Genomic DNA, 17,607 nt, shown 5'->3' with positions numbered 1-17,607 from the left:
AAAGCTCCTTTTTCTTCAGAGGTTAGCTAAAGCAAAGAAGGGAAGTACCACTGGTAAGATTATGGAAATTTTTAAACAAGTCAGTATTAACATCCTTTTGCTTGATACTATTAAACAAATATGCTCTTATGCCAAGTTTCTCAAAGACATTTACATTAAAAAGAGAAGCATTCATGTTTAGAAAAAGACATTTTTAACAAAAAAAATTAGTTCTATACTTCAACATAAAATTTCTTCAAAATATAAAGACCCTCGTTGCCCTACCATCTCACGTAGCATAGGGAACCACACATTTGAGAATGCTTTATTAGATTTAGGAGCCGGTGTAAATATTTTGCCTTACTCAGTATTTATGAAACTTGGACTATGAATATTATACCCAACTATAGTTGTATTGCAACTTGTAAATCGATCCATGAAAATACCTTGCGGTATTATAGAGGATGTGCTCATCTAGGTAAACAAGTTTTATTTTCCTTTTGATTTCATTGTGATTGACACTCAACTAGTGAAAGATTCAAAGAAGCACATCCTTATTATCATAGGCTGATCTTTTTTGGCAATTACCGATGCTCACATTTAATACAGGACTAGAAATATGTAGTTGTCTTTTGACAATATGACTATGGAGTTAAATATCTTTAACATTACCAAACAACCTCATGATAAAGAAGATAGAGTCATTGATTTAGATGTAGTTGAAAAATCAGTTGATCATACTCTGCCTTATAACCTTAGTGATGACCCATTACAAGAATGGTTAACTCACTTTAGATTGGTTTTTGACGACAACAATGCCTTTTTCGATTCATGGAATTCAAAGAAAGAACAATTAATACCATCAGGAGAAAATCACATCCCATCATCAGAATCACCAGCAAAGATTGAGCTCAAACCATCACCCGACTTTGTGACGTATACATTCCTGGGAGAAGAAAACACATTGTCAAAAATCATCTCATCCTCCCTTGATGTCAAACAAAAGAATGCAGATGTCATTTACTTCATCTGTAGTTTAAAAAAGAGATTACAACTGGGAGAACCTGAGGAGATTCGCAACGATGAAAATGCTAAGGACTACAAAAAGCGGATGAAAGTCTTTCATGACAAGCAAATTATGAAAAAAAATCTTTCACACCAGGTCAGAAAGTACTTTTATTCAATTCTCAGTTGCACGTCTTCCTAGGTAAATTACATTCTCAATGGCCTAGTCCATTTATTATGCACACTGTTTTTCCACATGGGCTATTTTCAAAGTTAATGGTTAGAGATGTAAAGTCATATCATGAGTACCAACCACATGGAGAAACAGTGTAATGGATTTATGTGACCCACCACATCTAGACTGAATTTTTTTTTTCAGTGATTTAACTTTTTTTCATTTTTCTTACTAATTGAATTTTATTTATTTCTTGTTAAAGTGTGTTTGTTTGACAATTGTGTTTTCTCTCTCATCACTTGTGTTATAAATAATGAGTACCTAAGTGAGACAAAACCTCTTCAACCACGTTAAACAATTTTTATGTGTGAAGCGTCACCCAAATAACTTGATCCAATTTTGTCTATCACATCTTATTTGGGATCACGACCACCAGAGTTAGTATCCCATGTTGAAGATCTAGGAAGACAACTTAGAGAAATAGAATGTGGTATCTATGAAACCTAATTAGAACTTAAGGTAAACTTAATAAGAGAACGATGGTCAGTTAACATCCCGCTTTTTGTACTGTGTGTTTTTATTTTTGTTTACTTTCATGTTTTGTTGTGTTTTTGCTAGATTTATTCTTTTCTTTGGTATGTTATCATTTGTTACCCCTGTTAAATGGCGGAAAACGATACTCCGTGACTATTGAAGTCGGTTCCTTCAGTTTCCCACAATAACTAATATTCTCCAGCCAAGGCATGGATAGGAACACAACTCTTGCAAAGTTTCACAAGCGATTTCCTTCTCTTCCTTAAAATGCACTCCTACCAAGCTAAAAAGCTCGGTCCAAATGTGTGCACCTACTTATGAAGAATAACATCTCTATCGACATTCATTGGCTAATCAAAGCAAAAGTATGGTTAGCAAGGGAATTACCTCCTAAATTTATTACCTACATGCCTGGTTGCAGGTAAAGAAATTATGCAAGAAAACGAAGAGCTGCACGACTTCCAATTTGTTGTCATAAGTGTGTCAAAATGCATTACTATAAAAAACCATGCACTTTGGGAATGGTGTCCGATAACAGGGAAGATATGATTATATTCATTACAGATGGCTTGAATAAGTAGTCATTGGATGATATCTTTTTGTCTCTTGAAACGTATCATAATGAATACGTACAACATATAATTCCCCAGGTATGACCATTGTTCCAAAAAGAATGTGCATAATATAGTCTCGGTAATATGACTATAAACGACCTTATTTACCAGTTTATTTAAAAACTTGATGGGAAATATATTCTCGACCCATAGAGGGTGGTCAAACTATTTCTAGACGGAAAACTATAAGAAGGTGTGCGCCAAAATAACAACTACCAGTACATATCCTTTTGATTTACAGTTTGCTTTATTGCGTTTAATGGTATGATTTCTATTTAATTATTGTTTGTATCTTTTTACTGTTCACTTTTGAATAATTGAGTCATTAGTTTTACGCGTCATTTGACAAATCCAACCCATTTACAACTGTGTATCATTATATATGTCACCAAAATCTTTAAATATGAGCATTTTTTTAAGCATTCACAGATGGTTTTGAGATTTTCCAAATGGTAGCCACTTCAACCAAACAACTCAAAAACGTTTGTGTGCTTTCTTGGTTTCACTATGGCAAATATAGAGAGTTTGTTCAAGCAGCTATAAATTTTGATCGAGTACTAGCAGAGAGAAAGATACACTTAGTATATGGAGGAGGTGGCCAGGGTTTATCAAGGCTTGTCTCAGAAGCCAAGTGCTGAGCATCATCCCAAAAGTTGTAAAAGTTCTGTTTAACTCAACAATTGGAGAAGAGCTAGTTATTTTAGGTATACAAGAAAGAATAACTAAAATGTTAAAATATGCTGACGCTTTCATTTTCTTACCAGAAGATCTTACAACTCTAGAGACACTAATTACCTTTGTTTCTTGGGCCTATTTCAACATTCATAAAAAAACCCATCGGTTTGTTAAATGTTTATGATGATTTTATAGCATTTATTAATCATGTAATTAAAAATCATTTCATTTTAGTTTCAGTGAAGCAGCTCTTTATTTGTACTCCTACTGCTAATAAGTTACTTGATCTTTTAGAAACTTACAAACCAAAGTCAGATCCCAAGAGTCTGGCATTGGATTAGTCGAGTGATGATGGTAGTGGTAGTAGTAAGAAACAAAAATTGGACTTAGATCTATGTTTGTAAATATTTTCTATTTCAATGTTCAAGTGATGTCTTATAAACTCTACTTCTTTTCTTTCAGATATTGAGGACAATATCTCGTTCTGGTTGGAGGGAAGGAATAATTGATAATTGTGGAATAAATGATAGTTCTGTTGTAGGTACTAACCATTTCTGAATTTTTGAGTTGAAGATGACTGAATATGGAGTTTAGTTACTTTAGAAACCATATTCTTAGTCTTGGTGTTTAGTAAAAATAAAAAATAAAAAACCAAAAAAACCAAATTACTTAATTTTTTTCGATATTATTGACTAACCCTTTTTGTTTACCTTGGTTATCTTGAGAGATTTAACAAACCAATCTAGACGTAAACACACGACAAGTGATAGTGGTGGTAAGTTAAAATTTTGTAATATCTAATCCTTTCGTTTCATTCGTGAGCAACAACTAAATGTAGTGTTCACATATACGGTATTATTCACAAGTACGACACTGTTCACATATACGGTACGATGACATGCCATTGACCAATGATGTGGAATTGACCAATAACGTGACAACATCCTATTAGACCAATGATATGACATTGACTGATTATGTGGTGTTGACTGCTGATGTGATGTTGACCGATGATGTGACGTTGACCGATGATGTGGCAGGATGCTATTAGACCAAAATACTAATGTGGCATTGACCGATGACATGGCAGCATTTTATTTGACCAAAATGCTGATGTGTTGTTGACTGATGGTGTGTTCCAACCAATCAAAGTTTGCCACGAATTAATTACGACTAAAAAGAAAATATTAAACCCATGGTGAATGTTGAGTGTGAATCTAGATACTCAAGCGTTTCATTTGCATTGTTTTCATCTTTAATTCATTCTTGCCTTTTTATTTTAGATCTTAAGATTAAAAAAATTCACATCCAACCAACTCACATTTACACATAGAAAAATAACTCTACGCATAATTAAATCTACCTTCTCATGGGATCAACACTCTTCACCACAAAATCTATTCTACAATAGATTCATGTGCTTGCGAGTATAATAAAATTTGCACAACAAAGAGCCCAACCAACAATGATACCAAAAACTACACTCCCTACAACCAACCAACCAATGCACATGAGACCTAGCAACACACTGAATCGAGCAAAGACGTCTCCAGAGAGGAAAAGTAAGAAATCAAAACTGAATCGGACTAGGATATGTAGCTCTACAATACTCAGACTTCAAATAAGAAGCCCATAACGAACTTTACTCCTGAAAATGCCACCAAAGTTTAAACTAAAAAGCCTCGGCATATCATTAAATGACTGGATACCTAAACAAACCACTGGCTATCTACACCAGTGAATCCGCCTCATTGTCTTAGAATTCCCCAAAAGAATTAGGTGAATAGACTCTCTGAGTGATCAACCACACCCATAGAAAGGCAAAGAACATGAAATAGATGAAATGGTATAGAAGACAGAACGTGTATAACAAGCACCAGCTTTCAACTGAAAGAGAGCAACCGATTGGCCCAACCCGAGATTTGATTTCTGACTTTCCAGACCATATCATCAAAATGAGAAATCTTAAGACACCCTGTAAAGACCGAGCACCCAAGATAAATGAATAGAAGCTGATGTTACTAAAAACTAGTAATAGAATTAATAATAGCCTAGCACGAAGTAGAAGCCAAGCCACCAATATAAAAACTACTTTTGGCCTACCTAATCAACTATCTTGAAATTGTCTCATAGTGATGTATAAAACTATAAGTCGGCAAAGGTTTGACCTGCTACCATTTGCAAAAATAATAATATCATCCTCAAAGCTCAAATAGGAGATAAGAATAAACAAGCCAAGCAATACCCTATAAAGGGATACTGAGAGCACAAACGGTCCAACCCCTAAGACAAAAACTCAGCAGCAATGATAAACAAACATAGAGAGAGAGGATTGTCTTGCTTGAGACCTTCTTAAGACTGGAAAAATCCATGGCTAACCTTGTTCACTAACATCAAAAACCAAAGACCAAAGATAGCTTGCTGAATCAGAGAAACGCATTGCTCGGAAAACCCAAAACACTACAACATCTAAATAATGAAATACCAAGACATCCAAGGACGGAGGCTACTTTCAAGACATTAGTTACAGTGATTTGTAGACCAATAGTAAAACCAGTACTAATTTGATGCTCTCAAGTAGATCTTTCCCCATGTCAAGCTTCAACACTACATTATTCCACTGAGCATGACGGTTATGATCATAAACCAACCCTTGAACTACAAACGCATTATCTTGAATAACCTTGCTAGAGACAAAATCACTCTGCGAAGGAGAAATAATACGAGGCAACAGCGGGGCCAATCTTAACACAAGCAACTTGGTCAAAACATTGTTGCTCATACTACAAAGATTAATCAGATTAAAATTTGCCCAAGAAGCTGGATAAGTCTTCTTAGGAAGAAGAACCAATAACGTATTGTGAAAACCTCTAGGCATGGTTGAACCTCTTAAGTAATCAAGGATAACATCTAATAAATCATAGTAAATAATATCCCAATAACACTGGTAAAATCTACTACAAAACCCATCTGGCCCCGAAGCATTGTCGGGATCAATAGAAAAAACCACTCGCCTAACATCATCTATATTTGGCTCTCTACATAAATCCACATCATCCTCGTAATTATCAGAGACATGATAAAATCAAAGTCAAACTGATGACAATGACTAGCACCCCTGCCAACAACCCCTAAAAAATCAACCATAGAAGCAGCAAAGGACAATGGCTTAGAAATTCACTCAAAAGAAGCATTCTAAATCTGATGGACATAAAAAAAATGGCCCTTTTTCCTAATCATTGCATGGAAAAATAGGTATTCACATACCTTTCTCGAACCTAACACACTGGACTACTGATTTAATAAAATCTCCTCACAAAGTAAAGTGTGTTGCTACATGGCCCGAGCCTTAGAAAAAATAGCTCTATTCTCAATAGATCCAAAAAAAGCTTCAAGCGAACAAGCTTTTGTTGAAAAGCTCTCATCCCATATCCAAACACTAGTACAGTCTAGGACTACCAAACTACATCAAGAAATCTAAGATGCTTAAGCCAAATATGCAAAAGCTTAAACCTAGAAGGCCCTCTGGCCGCATGTCTGTCACAAGACAAAAGCAAAGGATAATGGTCCAGCGCAATACGATTTAGGTGTATAACTTGAAAAACAGAGAAAAAAGCGGACCATTAGGCATTATTGATCATCCTATCAAGTCGCCTCCAAGTGTGCTTGTTAGTCTAAATGAACGGGCTATCAACAAACCTTGCATTCTCAAAACCACAGTCCAACAAATCTAAATTAAATGCATCAATCGCCCCGAGATTGGGCATGCCCACCAAAAATCTCTAAAACAGACTTCACAACATTAAAATCCCACTGGCAATCTAAGATCGATCTTGAGTATCAGCAAAAGTCACATGAGCATCCCACAAATCCTCCCACACAAGCATAAAGCAACTAGCATATGAAAGACACATTTTTGTGTCCTTAAGTGGCCCATCTAATAGAATTAATAATTATCATTGGATAATTATGTTTTAATTAAATTAAACTTCTTATCCTTATTTATAATTGTTATCGTTATTATATTTATTAAATTTCAAAATTTAATACCTGACCAGTTTAAAGAGAAATTATATAGCTTCCACATCTCCTAATATATCTCTACAAGTTATAGTGGTTGACTAAAATTAAGGGATTATGTCCTATCTGTTTCACTTATATTTATATTCTTCTTGATGGGAGAAGATGAGAAATTTTTTTTAGAAAAATTAAAATTAGGGTCCCTGGTCTAACAACTTAAGCCTATGTATTCCATCTATTCACTGGAACAATTCTAGTGTAATTATAAAACATAGTTTGATGTCTAGGAGAATCTGATGGCTATGGTTGGAGGTAAGTCCCTGTGCTCCCGCTTTTATTTTAATGAAATCAAAATATTCCATCAACATACACATAAGAGATAAAATTATTCCTTACTAACCCAACAATGAATCCTCTAGCCCATATCCTAAAGGAGCTCCACCGAGAATAGTATAGACCAAAACACCAAAATCTTCCCAGACTGAGAAGACAAAGTGTAATCCAAAATTTTACTTGAGCTTTAACTGGCAATTATTTTTTACTAAAATAGTTACCATAACCATAACAATAAAAGAAAATTTCTATTTGATGCTGACTGGTTTAAAAAGTCGAGTTCGATTTATAGGCATGGTTCGATTTTGTTTTTTTTTTTTGTTTTTTATAAGACGATGCACCAATTTTATGAAAGAAAATAATGCGGTTTGGTCCATTATAATTAATCGTATCATTTTCAATATAAAATTTTCAAATTTGAAGTAAGGAAGAAATTAATGTTTTAGGTTTCTTGATAGTTGCTGCTCAAATTAATATGCAACGCACAAGAGGAAAAACTTTCTTTTCCTTTTTTCCTTTTTAAATTATTATAATATATAGATATTTACAATCTAAATTCAAATGGAATTCTAGATATTGATACTTAAAGGATGATCAAATAGGACTCTAGAACATACACTTACAAGGCTAATTTATGATTGCGGTGGTTGATAAAATAAGTTATTTTTATTGCGTGGATGAAATAAGCTGGTAATTTAAAAAATAATTTGGTATTTAGTAACCTGTGTTGTTGCAATTATACTCTGAGTTTGAAAAATAGAGTACATGCATTTAGTAAATTTTATTATAGTAAAAGTGTTGTTTTATTAGGGTTTATGAAAAAAAAAAGACATTATTATAGTTTTGTTAAAATATTAAGGTTATAATAAAAACTTTAAAAAGATGTCGTGACTTATTTAATAATTAAGTTGTTTATAAAAATAACCCGATTACTTGATTTAAAAATAAACTGTTTTAAAAAAAAATTTACCAAACACTATTTTTATCAAAACTTTTAAATAAACTGCTTATAACATTTCAATCTTAATATCAAACAATGCACAGTACAACCTAAAAGCTTGTCAAACATTAAGCTCGAAAATCTACTTCTACTAATATACAAAGAGAGATCCACAATCTTTAAAGAAAATGGGCATGAGAGTGCTCGAACTCATTCCTCAACATATGTTGAGAGAATGTGTATCATTGGGCTTGTACTCCAAATCGCAAGAAAAACTTTCACTTGGTCTTGTATTACTAATTATTAATTAGATCTTATTCATTTCTTCATATTAATAATATTAAGTAGTGAAAAAACGGACAATCTCTCATAATAGTACTACTTTGCACATTTATTTTATAGGGTAACTTTAAGTCAAAGTCAATCCAAAATTGACACTTCCCTCTTAATATTTTGTTGCTAAATCTTATTATCCCAATTACTCAATATTAAAATATCTTACTCATTTCTTCAGATTAATAGCATTCGTGTCATATATACGTAAAATTCTTAACAGTTTACTACAATATCTTTATACACCATTAAATGTTCAAGCTTTAATGATATTTATTAATTTTCTAATTATTTGACAATGCCTAATTTATGAAGCACACCATAGTAATAAATAAGCAAGTTCCATCTTATATCGAACTAAGTTGCAAAGGCAAGTACGATGCTAATAGTCATGCATTCATTTCATGAAATAACAACAACAACAACAACGTGGTAGTCCACTCTAATTAATCACATTGTTTTCGGTACAAAATGTTTCTAGCTCTCCGAAATTAAGAAAAGAAATCAATTAATTTGTTCGGTTTCTTCTTAATTGGTGATCAAAATTCAATATGCAGCACGCCATGGGGAAAACTTTCACTCATGGTCTTTGATTAATCATTAAATAACTTTATCAATATAATGAAATTAAAAAATAGAAGTACCTAATTGAGAAATTAGTTTGCTTGGTGTGTTTCTCTAGATAAGCTTTTGGGGATGAAAAGTTAAAAAGGCTTATAATTAACTTAACATCAACTTCTCAAAGGCTTTCAAACCAACTTTATAAAACTTGGGACCTTACAATGTTGTAAACAGTCTTTTACAGCATAATAATTACAACGTTGTAAATATATGAAAAAGATAGTTTACAATATTATTAATGTAGTCCCAAATCACTATTAGAAAATAGGTTTTACGGACACCAATTTAGTGTCAGTAATTACTTTTACTGACACTTATTAATTGTGTCAATAATGTTTAAGTCAAAACACACTAACACTAATTTTTAGTGTTAGTGATTTTTATGTTAGTAATTCGTGTTACTATAGTATCATCAAAATAATGACACTATATGTTAGTATTTGATGATACTATTTTTGTGTCAGTAATTTTGTGTTACTATAGTATCACCAAATTAATGACACAAAAGTGTTAGTATTTAATGATACTATTTACATGTCAGTGATTTTTATCATTTTAAATATTTAGTGTCAGCATTTAGTGATGTTATGTTTCTTTTGATTAATAGTATATTTTTATTTTTATTATATTTTTGCTATTTGTTTTACAATTAAATAAAAAATCAAAATATCTTAAATATACCAAATCTCGTAACACGATACATTATTTAAATTAACATAATTCAACTACACCACTGTTTGGGAAAAAAAACATAAATACGAAATTAAGTTTTCCACAAGTTCTAAACAAGAACAAAGTACTAAATTAAGTTTCACCAAACATTAACCAACAAGAATAAGTACAAGAATGTCACTAAATATCCATACATGGCTTCAATTATTTCCCACCTACTAGTACATGAAATCAATTAGTGCACTACAAAAAATAAGTCTTGGATATTTGGAAGCAAAAATACTCATAAATTATTCATATATTACCTCATAATTGTAGGCTGTAATCAAATTTGCAATATATGTAACCATTGATCACGAAATCGCGAGAGCTCTTTCATGGTGTACTCATCAATTCCTTTGAACTTTAATTTCAAAACAATATGTTATTCACGAAAAATTAAATCGTAAACTATAGTTATTCACCTAATCTCTTCCAACAATATGCCATATACCCATTATTACAAGTACCTTTACTTACAACATATAAAATACATACAATATATGGTAAAAACATAACAATCAAGAAGCACACATTAGGTCTAAGGTTCAAAGTTCTTTTGAGATGATTTATTTTATAGTGAATTAAAACATTATGATACAATATTCTAAAAACTATTTTCGATACTTACAATATTTTTAAGAATGTTCACATTTGTAATGATATTTTGAATGTATTTCATCACGTAGTAGCCACATTCAAAGATGGTAGGTTGCCTCGGACACTACAACATAAAAATTATATAATTTATTTTTTTCTTAAATAAGCAATGATTATTTAGGTTTATCTAGTTTTTACCTTGACGGAGACCCATTGAACATTAGTCTTTGTACCAGACTTTAAAGATTGATGTATTCTAATCCCACTACAAGGAAGACATAACGAATGTTAGCAAATAATTAACTTAAAAAAATAAAAGAATATAATCAAAGATACAAATAAGAAACTTAACTGATTCGCAATCTGCATCATCTTTTCATTAGGATTACTTGCCAAGGGATTAAGATAATAGATTGTACATCTCACCATATCAATTGCGAATAACACCCAATGACCGCTAAACAAAATAAAAATTGTTTAAAGATATAGATTACAAGTAAATTTTTTTACACAATTAATTTACTAAATAAAGAATATGGTTAGTAAATGAAAAAGATTATACCCAGGGTTATATAGGAATAGAACGACCTGTCCCAACTCTACCAAGCCCAAAAGTTTCGAAATGTATTCAGTCATTTCTTTGAAGTTGGCTGCTATTGGATGTAACTTCCCAAAAAGCCCAAACTGAACTACCTTGGCACTTCCATTATTCTTCATTTCCTCGTACAAGTATCTAAGGGAAAATAAACATATATAAAGTAAATTTGAATAAAAAAACAAATAATAGCTTTAAGTTTAATAAAACATAATCCACGCTTGTCTTACTTGATCTATAAGTTAATACTGCAGTTTGAGACCTTCTTGAACTTGATGATTTTATCACAAATCATTTTATCCGAGTGTACTTCCCAAATTTCACCAAAAGTTGCTATATCATACCCAATCATCATCGATCGAGGCAAGGAATTCTCAGTAAACATATTCATATATTCACTCGTGTCATTCTTTCTTAATTGTGCAGCTGCCCATGTATTCTTTGCACATTGCTTAAGGTTTTTTGCTATTGGTCTGATGACCAGTGGCACTTTTTTTGGTACTCTCTCATCACAGAGGAATTGCACATTTACTTTATGAGTTAATCTGGGAGATTTTCTTGGTGTAGGCTTTGAAGTAACTTCAAAGTATAGTTTCTTTAGAGTTTGTTGAGGGGTTGGTTGGGAAATTTTGATAGGAGTGTTCTTTGAATTCAATCGGCTCTTCATAAATTTTTGAGTTAACCTATTCGATGGGAAACCGGCCTATAAAATAATTAAAATATACACGCACACCATTAGTAGTAATACATGCATAGACAAATAGAAATAAATAAAAATTAAATAATGACATATAACATTCCCTCTACTAACCTTTCTTTTTCCAAGAGTTTCAGGAGATTGTTAATCAGTCTCAAATTGAACACCAATGGAAGGTTTAGGCTTAGGGTAGTTAGAACTGCCAACTTCAGTAATGTTGTAGGCATTCAACCTTGCATTTATATGTTCCAATTGAGCAGACATAAATTGAAAACTCTCTTGATACATCATTCTTTCTCTTACCAACTCTGTAGCATTAGAAACATGAAAGTACATGGATGGGATGATGAATTGTCCTACTCCTTACACCCCGCTTCCGTTTGGCTGCTTTTGAAAGGCTTCACCTAGAATGTCATTTGACCCATGTGATTGGAATTTCCTTATTCAACTTGACTCTTCAACTCATTATATATATATATATATATATATATATATATATACAAGTTAAATTAAGGAATTAAATAATCATTAATAACAGCTGATCAGAACCTCAAAATTCATGACATAGGCAAACTTAATAATACCATAAAAGAATGGAATACATAAGAATTAAATACACAAGTGACTTACTATTTTCTTAGCCACTGGCATCACTTCAGAAGCATATTTGCCATCTCGGTCTACTCGCGCCATTAACCAAGCTTCATTGCGGTCAATTTCTTGCTCAGAAACTCCATTCTTCTTTTTTTGTTACAAGTTGACAAAAACCAACAAGTATTGATTCTATTAGATTATATGTATAAGTTGGATTTTATTGCACAACCATATCAAATTACTTATTGTACATACTTTTCTATACAACATGCCACCATATCTTGTGCTACAAAAGCAATGGTTGTAGACATTTTGTGCTCATTTTTCTTTTGCTTTCGTATTTTTTACCTACACAAACAATATAATAAAGGACAAAGAGGTTACAATAACCAACAACAAATAAATTAAGTAATATTAACAAACAACACACTTGAAATTCTTGAGACAAAACTTTGTCAATAAAAAGCTTCCAATCTTCCTTTTTTAATGCTCAGATATTCAATAGGAGGCAACTTCAGTGACTTTATATCATCCTTGTATGGTAGAATGAATTTGTTTGCTAGCACTCTTCTAAAATTTCTTGATGCAACACCCATCCATTTTAGCACTTGGCTTTTGCATTTCAAGCTGAAATTGAACTTTTTCTATAAAGTAATGGCATGGATTAGCACTAAGTTTAAATAAATCATTAAATATACTATTAAAAAATTAAATAAAACTTGAAAATAAGGCCATAGAGTTTCTTTCATTTCCAGTGGCACACGGCTCCAATCATCAAGTAAGATTGAAATTATTTCACGTATGATATCGCCAATGTAACTCCTTAGATCATTTCTTCCCTTCCCAATTGGTACACTGTAAGAATTGTACTCAACTAGAGCTTCATTACTAAATTCTTCTTTTTGTAAGCCTTTCTTTTTTGTTTGTTTTCTTCTCCTTGGTCTTCTTTCAAGTTCTGGAAGAGTGCGCATTGTTTTGAGCCATATTTCCTACAATCCTGAAAATGATTAAAATAAAGAAGTACATCAATTAAATTAAAAAGTCAATACAATAGTAGTGGAATATAATAAAATAAATAAATCACTCACTAGAATAGTGTAAAAGATGGTGTTGGAAGCTAGCTACAAGAATGCCTTTAGTGATTTTCTAAATCAATATCTATTGGAATAGCATCATAATTTTTTCTGTCATAAGCTCTTTGTCATCCTTCTCATCCAACTTACATATTGGAAGTTTATTGGAAAATGTACGAGTGTGTTCATTTTGTAACCATATATGTTTTCTTGCCTTATAGGGGTGTGTTGATGTCAAATAATGCATATGCCCCCTATAATGAGACCATATCAACACTTGAAATTAGAATAATAATATTATAATTCAATAGTAGTATGTATTGGAAAAATAATTAACAAATAGCTTACTCGATGTATGACTGGATTTCAGTGTTGTTCATTAGAACGCACTGGTGTGCTTGTGCCAATAAAAGATCATCAACCACCTTAATGTTTGCACCTCTCAAAGGCCTTTCGATTGAAAATCAATTTGAAAACCAGTAGCTAGTCCAATAGCATCACAATTTGATAGATACTCAGCATAAAAATCAAGTGCTTCTTCAGCAATATAACTTTCTGCAATACAATCCTCAGGGCGATAGCAATTACGAACATAATCCTTAAGAGTTTTTATATCTCTCTCAAAAGGATACATCCATCGAATGGTCCACATAACTTAACTTGTTCAACTAGATGAACTGATAAATGGATCATTATGTCAAAAAAGCTAGGTAGGAAGTATTGCTGCAACAAGCATAAAGTGATTACAAGTTCCATTTGCAAGTGGTCAAGAGTACTAGATTCTACCACCTTAGAGCGCAATGAATTAAAAACAAAGCACATTCTAATTATAGCATTTCTAACATTTTTAGGCGAATAATTTCTAATGGCTAATGGTAGTAGTTATTGCATCAAAGTATGACAATTATGGGACTTGGCCTTGAAGCCGACTATCATCTACTGAAATAAGTTTTTGCAAATTGGAAGAATAGCCATCAGGAACTTTCACACTTTGCAAGGTTTTACAAAACTATTTTTTTTCTTTTTTACTCAAAGTGTATGGAGCTAGAGGTAGGACTTTGTTATTTTCCTTTGTTTCATTAGGAACTAGTTTTTCTCTTATCTCCAGATGCTCAAGATTTTTTCTAGTATTAATCTCATCTTTTATCTTGCCCGGTTGATGAAGTAGTATGTCATAAATGTTTTCACACACAATGTTTTTAATGTGCATCACATCTAGTTGATGGCGAACTAATAAATATTTCCAATATTCTAAGTTAAAAAAGATTAATATCTTTTTTTACAATTTTCTAGTTATGTTTTCATCACCGTCACCACCACCACCTCCATCATGTTTCTATTTTTTGCTTTTCTTTTTCCCTAACTTATTGTCAATATCTTTCACCATGTTAAAGATTTCCTCATTAGACAAAGTTTTAGAAGGCTCATCCCACTCTTACTTCCCACTGAAAACATTTTTTAAGATTCCGAAATGGGTGAGCAAGTGGTAGAAATTGACGATGGCACATATATGATTTTTTTTACTATGCGGCAACCAACATGCACAAGTGTCTATCCCACAAATTGGGCAAGCATAATAGCCCTTAATACTACGCCCGGAGAGGTTTCCGTATATTGGGAAGTCACTAATGGTCCACATCAACACAGCCCGTAAATTGAAAGTTTCTTTTCTATATGCATCATAAACATCAACACATATGCCCCATAGAGTTTTTAAATCCTTAATCAAAGGCGATAGGTATGCATCTAGATCATTTCCAGGTTGTTTAGGGCTAGATATCAAAAGAGACAACTTCATAAACTTTCTTTTCATATACAACCAAGGAAGAAGATTATATGTTATTAATGTAACGGGCTAACAATTACAAGTAGTGCTAAGTGTAATATGTGGGTTAACCCCATCCGTTGAGAGAGCTAAACGGAGATTTCTGAATTCTTGAGTAAATTTTGGCCATTTCTTGTCAATTAGTTGCCAGGCTGGGGAGTCTGCAACACAGTCCTAGTCAAGAAGTCAAATAGGAAGTGGCGTATGTGTGTGGATTTCACAAAATTGAACAAGTCTTACCCCAAGGATAGCTTTTTGCTTCCTCGGGTAGACCAACTAATTGATGCTAAGGTGGGTCACGAGATGTTTAGTTTCATGGACACCTTCTCCAGCTACAACCAAATCCCAATAGATGAACCCGATCAAGAAAATATGGCCTTCATCACTAATCATGGGTAATATTGTTTTAAGGTTATGTCGTTTGGTTTGAAAAACGCCAGGGCAACTTATCAGCAATTGGTGAATGAAATTTTCAAGGAAAAAATTGGGTGCACAATGGAGGTGTACATATATGACATGATCACTAAGTCGGTGTACGCCAGTGAGTACATAGGGCACATCAGAGATATCTTCGTTGTTCTAAGAAGGCACCAGATGCGGCTCAACCCTGAAAAGTATGCATTTAGGGTTACCTCGGGTAAATTTCTGGGGTTCATGGTGCAGCAATGAGGAATATAAGCTAACCTCGAAAATATTTCTGGGGTTCTTGACATGAAGTCGCCACGCACCATCAAGGAAGTTTAGAGCTTGGCAGGCCGGTTAGCTGCCCTGAGCCGTTTTATCTCTAAGGCCACTGATTGTTGCAAGCCCTTTTTCAAGTTCTGAAGGCGAGCAAGAAACTCCAGTGTAAAAGACCACTGAATGTGAAGAAGCTTTCAAGAAAATAAAAGGGCACCTCGTCAATGCTCCACTACTCACCAAACCTGAGCTGGGGGAGGTGTTACTGGTGTACTAGCCGTACCTGAGCATGCTACCAGCTCTATCTTGCTATGAGAAGATGATAATTGGGTACAACGACCTATTTATTACACTAGTAAGGCTATGGTTGATGCAGAGAAGAGGTGTCCTACCTCCGAGAAGCTTATTTTAGCATTGGTTGTCTTTGCAAGGAAACTCAGACCATATTTCCAAGCTTACACCATTGTGGTCGTCACCAACCTTCCCCTCCGACAAATCCTCCAGAAATTGGATGTGTTTGGTAGGCTACTCGGTCCCTTAAATTGAATGAGTTCGACATCATCTTCAAGCCTCGCTCAGCCATCACAGCTCAAGCCATTGCCGATTTCATTGAAGAATTCGCCAAATGATTTCGAGGGTGAAAGGGACCTGGGGTACTCGAAATAGGCTACACCAGCGGCAGATGAGGGGAATGTTTGGGAGATATATATAGACGGCTCCTTTAATTCTCATGGAAGTAGAGCAGGGATAATTATAATCGATCCAAGCAAGGTGACGATATACTACGCATTGCAATTCGGGTTCAAGGCCTCAAACAATGAAGCCGAATATAAAGCCATCATAGCAGGGTTAAAGATGTCAAAAGCTTTAGGAGCAAAGAGGGTGCACATCAAAAGTGACTCTCAATTGGTGCTAAGCTAGATCACCTCGAAGTATCAGGCTAAGGGAGAAAATATGAAGGGGTACCTCGAAAAAACTAGAGAGCTGATGTCCCAGTTCACTGAAGTTAAGGTAGAAAGGGTACCTCGACAAGAGAATAGTGAAGCTGAAAATTTGTTAAAAATGGCGTCCTTTGGTGCAGCTCAATTAATTGGCCCTATCACAACAGAACACATGCCCGCCCCCAATATCGATATTCTAGAGCCATTGGAAGTTGGATCACTATTCGATGGGGTGCCTTGGATAGAGCCTATCATAAGATACCTCAAGGATGGGAATTTGTCCTCAGATAAAAGTGAAACAAGAAGACTAAAGTATAAAGCTGCGCAGTATTGCCTCATCCAGGATACCCTATATAGAAGAGGGTTCACTTTCCTTTACCTTAAATGTTTTGGAAGCGAACAGGCAGAGTATGTCATGAGGCAGACACGAGAAGGGATTTGTGGTAATCACTATGGAGCATAATCGTTGGCATAGAAAGCTCTCCGCCAAGGGGACTACTGGCCTACTATGAAGGAGGACGCCAAGAATATGGTAAGAAGTTGTGACAAGTGCCAAAGATTCGCCAGTGTACCCTACCTACCCCCAAAGAAGCTAACGGTTATATCTTCTTCTTGGCCCTTTGCTATTTGGGGTGTGGATCTAGGGATGGCAATGGGGAGGGGA

At 33.9% G+C, this 17,607-nt stretch overlaps 1 protein-coding gene across 1 annotated transcript; it reads left to right on the top strand.

Moving 5' to 3' along the window:
• Nucleotides 1–625: 625 nt before the first annotated feature.
• LOC127899897 (uncharacterized) lies at nucleotides 626–15,993 on the top strand. Its single transcript, XM_052434043.1, has 3 exons — nucleotides 626–1,096; nucleotides 15,469–15,615; nucleotides 15,736–15,993. The coding sequence occupies exons 1-3, from the start codon at nucleotides 626–628 to the stop codon at nucleotides 15,991–15,993; spliced, it is 876 nt and encodes a 291-aa protein (XP_052290003.1).
• Nucleotides 15,994–17,607: the final 1,614 nt, after the last annotated feature.

The sequence above is a fragment of the Citrus sinensis genome, chromosome 9, assembly GCF_022201045.2.
Source record: "Citrus sinensis cultivar Valencia sweet orange chromosome 9, DVS_A1.0, whole genome shotgun sequence".
Classification (NCBI taxonomy): domain Eukaryota; kingdom Viridiplantae; phylum Streptophyta; class Magnoliopsida; order Sapindales; family Rutaceae; genus Citrus; species Citrus sinensis.
Note: the sequence above shows the minus strand (reverse complement) of the source record. Positions and strands in the feature narration are given on the sequence as shown.

Bases quoted from the DNA above. Each gene is read 5' to 3' on its own strand.
- LOC127899897 (XM_052434043.1), top strand. From the start codon at position 626: ATGGAGTTAAATATCTTTAACATTACCAAACAACCTCATGATAAAGAA. The intron at 1,097-15,468 runs GTCTTTCATGAC...CTTGTCAATTAG, and splicing joins ACTACAAAAAGCGGATGAAA to TTGCCAGGCTGGGGAGTCTG. The intron at 15,616-15,735 runs GTGGGTCACGAG...TATTGTTTTAAG, and splicing joins ACCAACTAATTGATGCTAAG to GTTATGTCGTTTGGTTTGAA.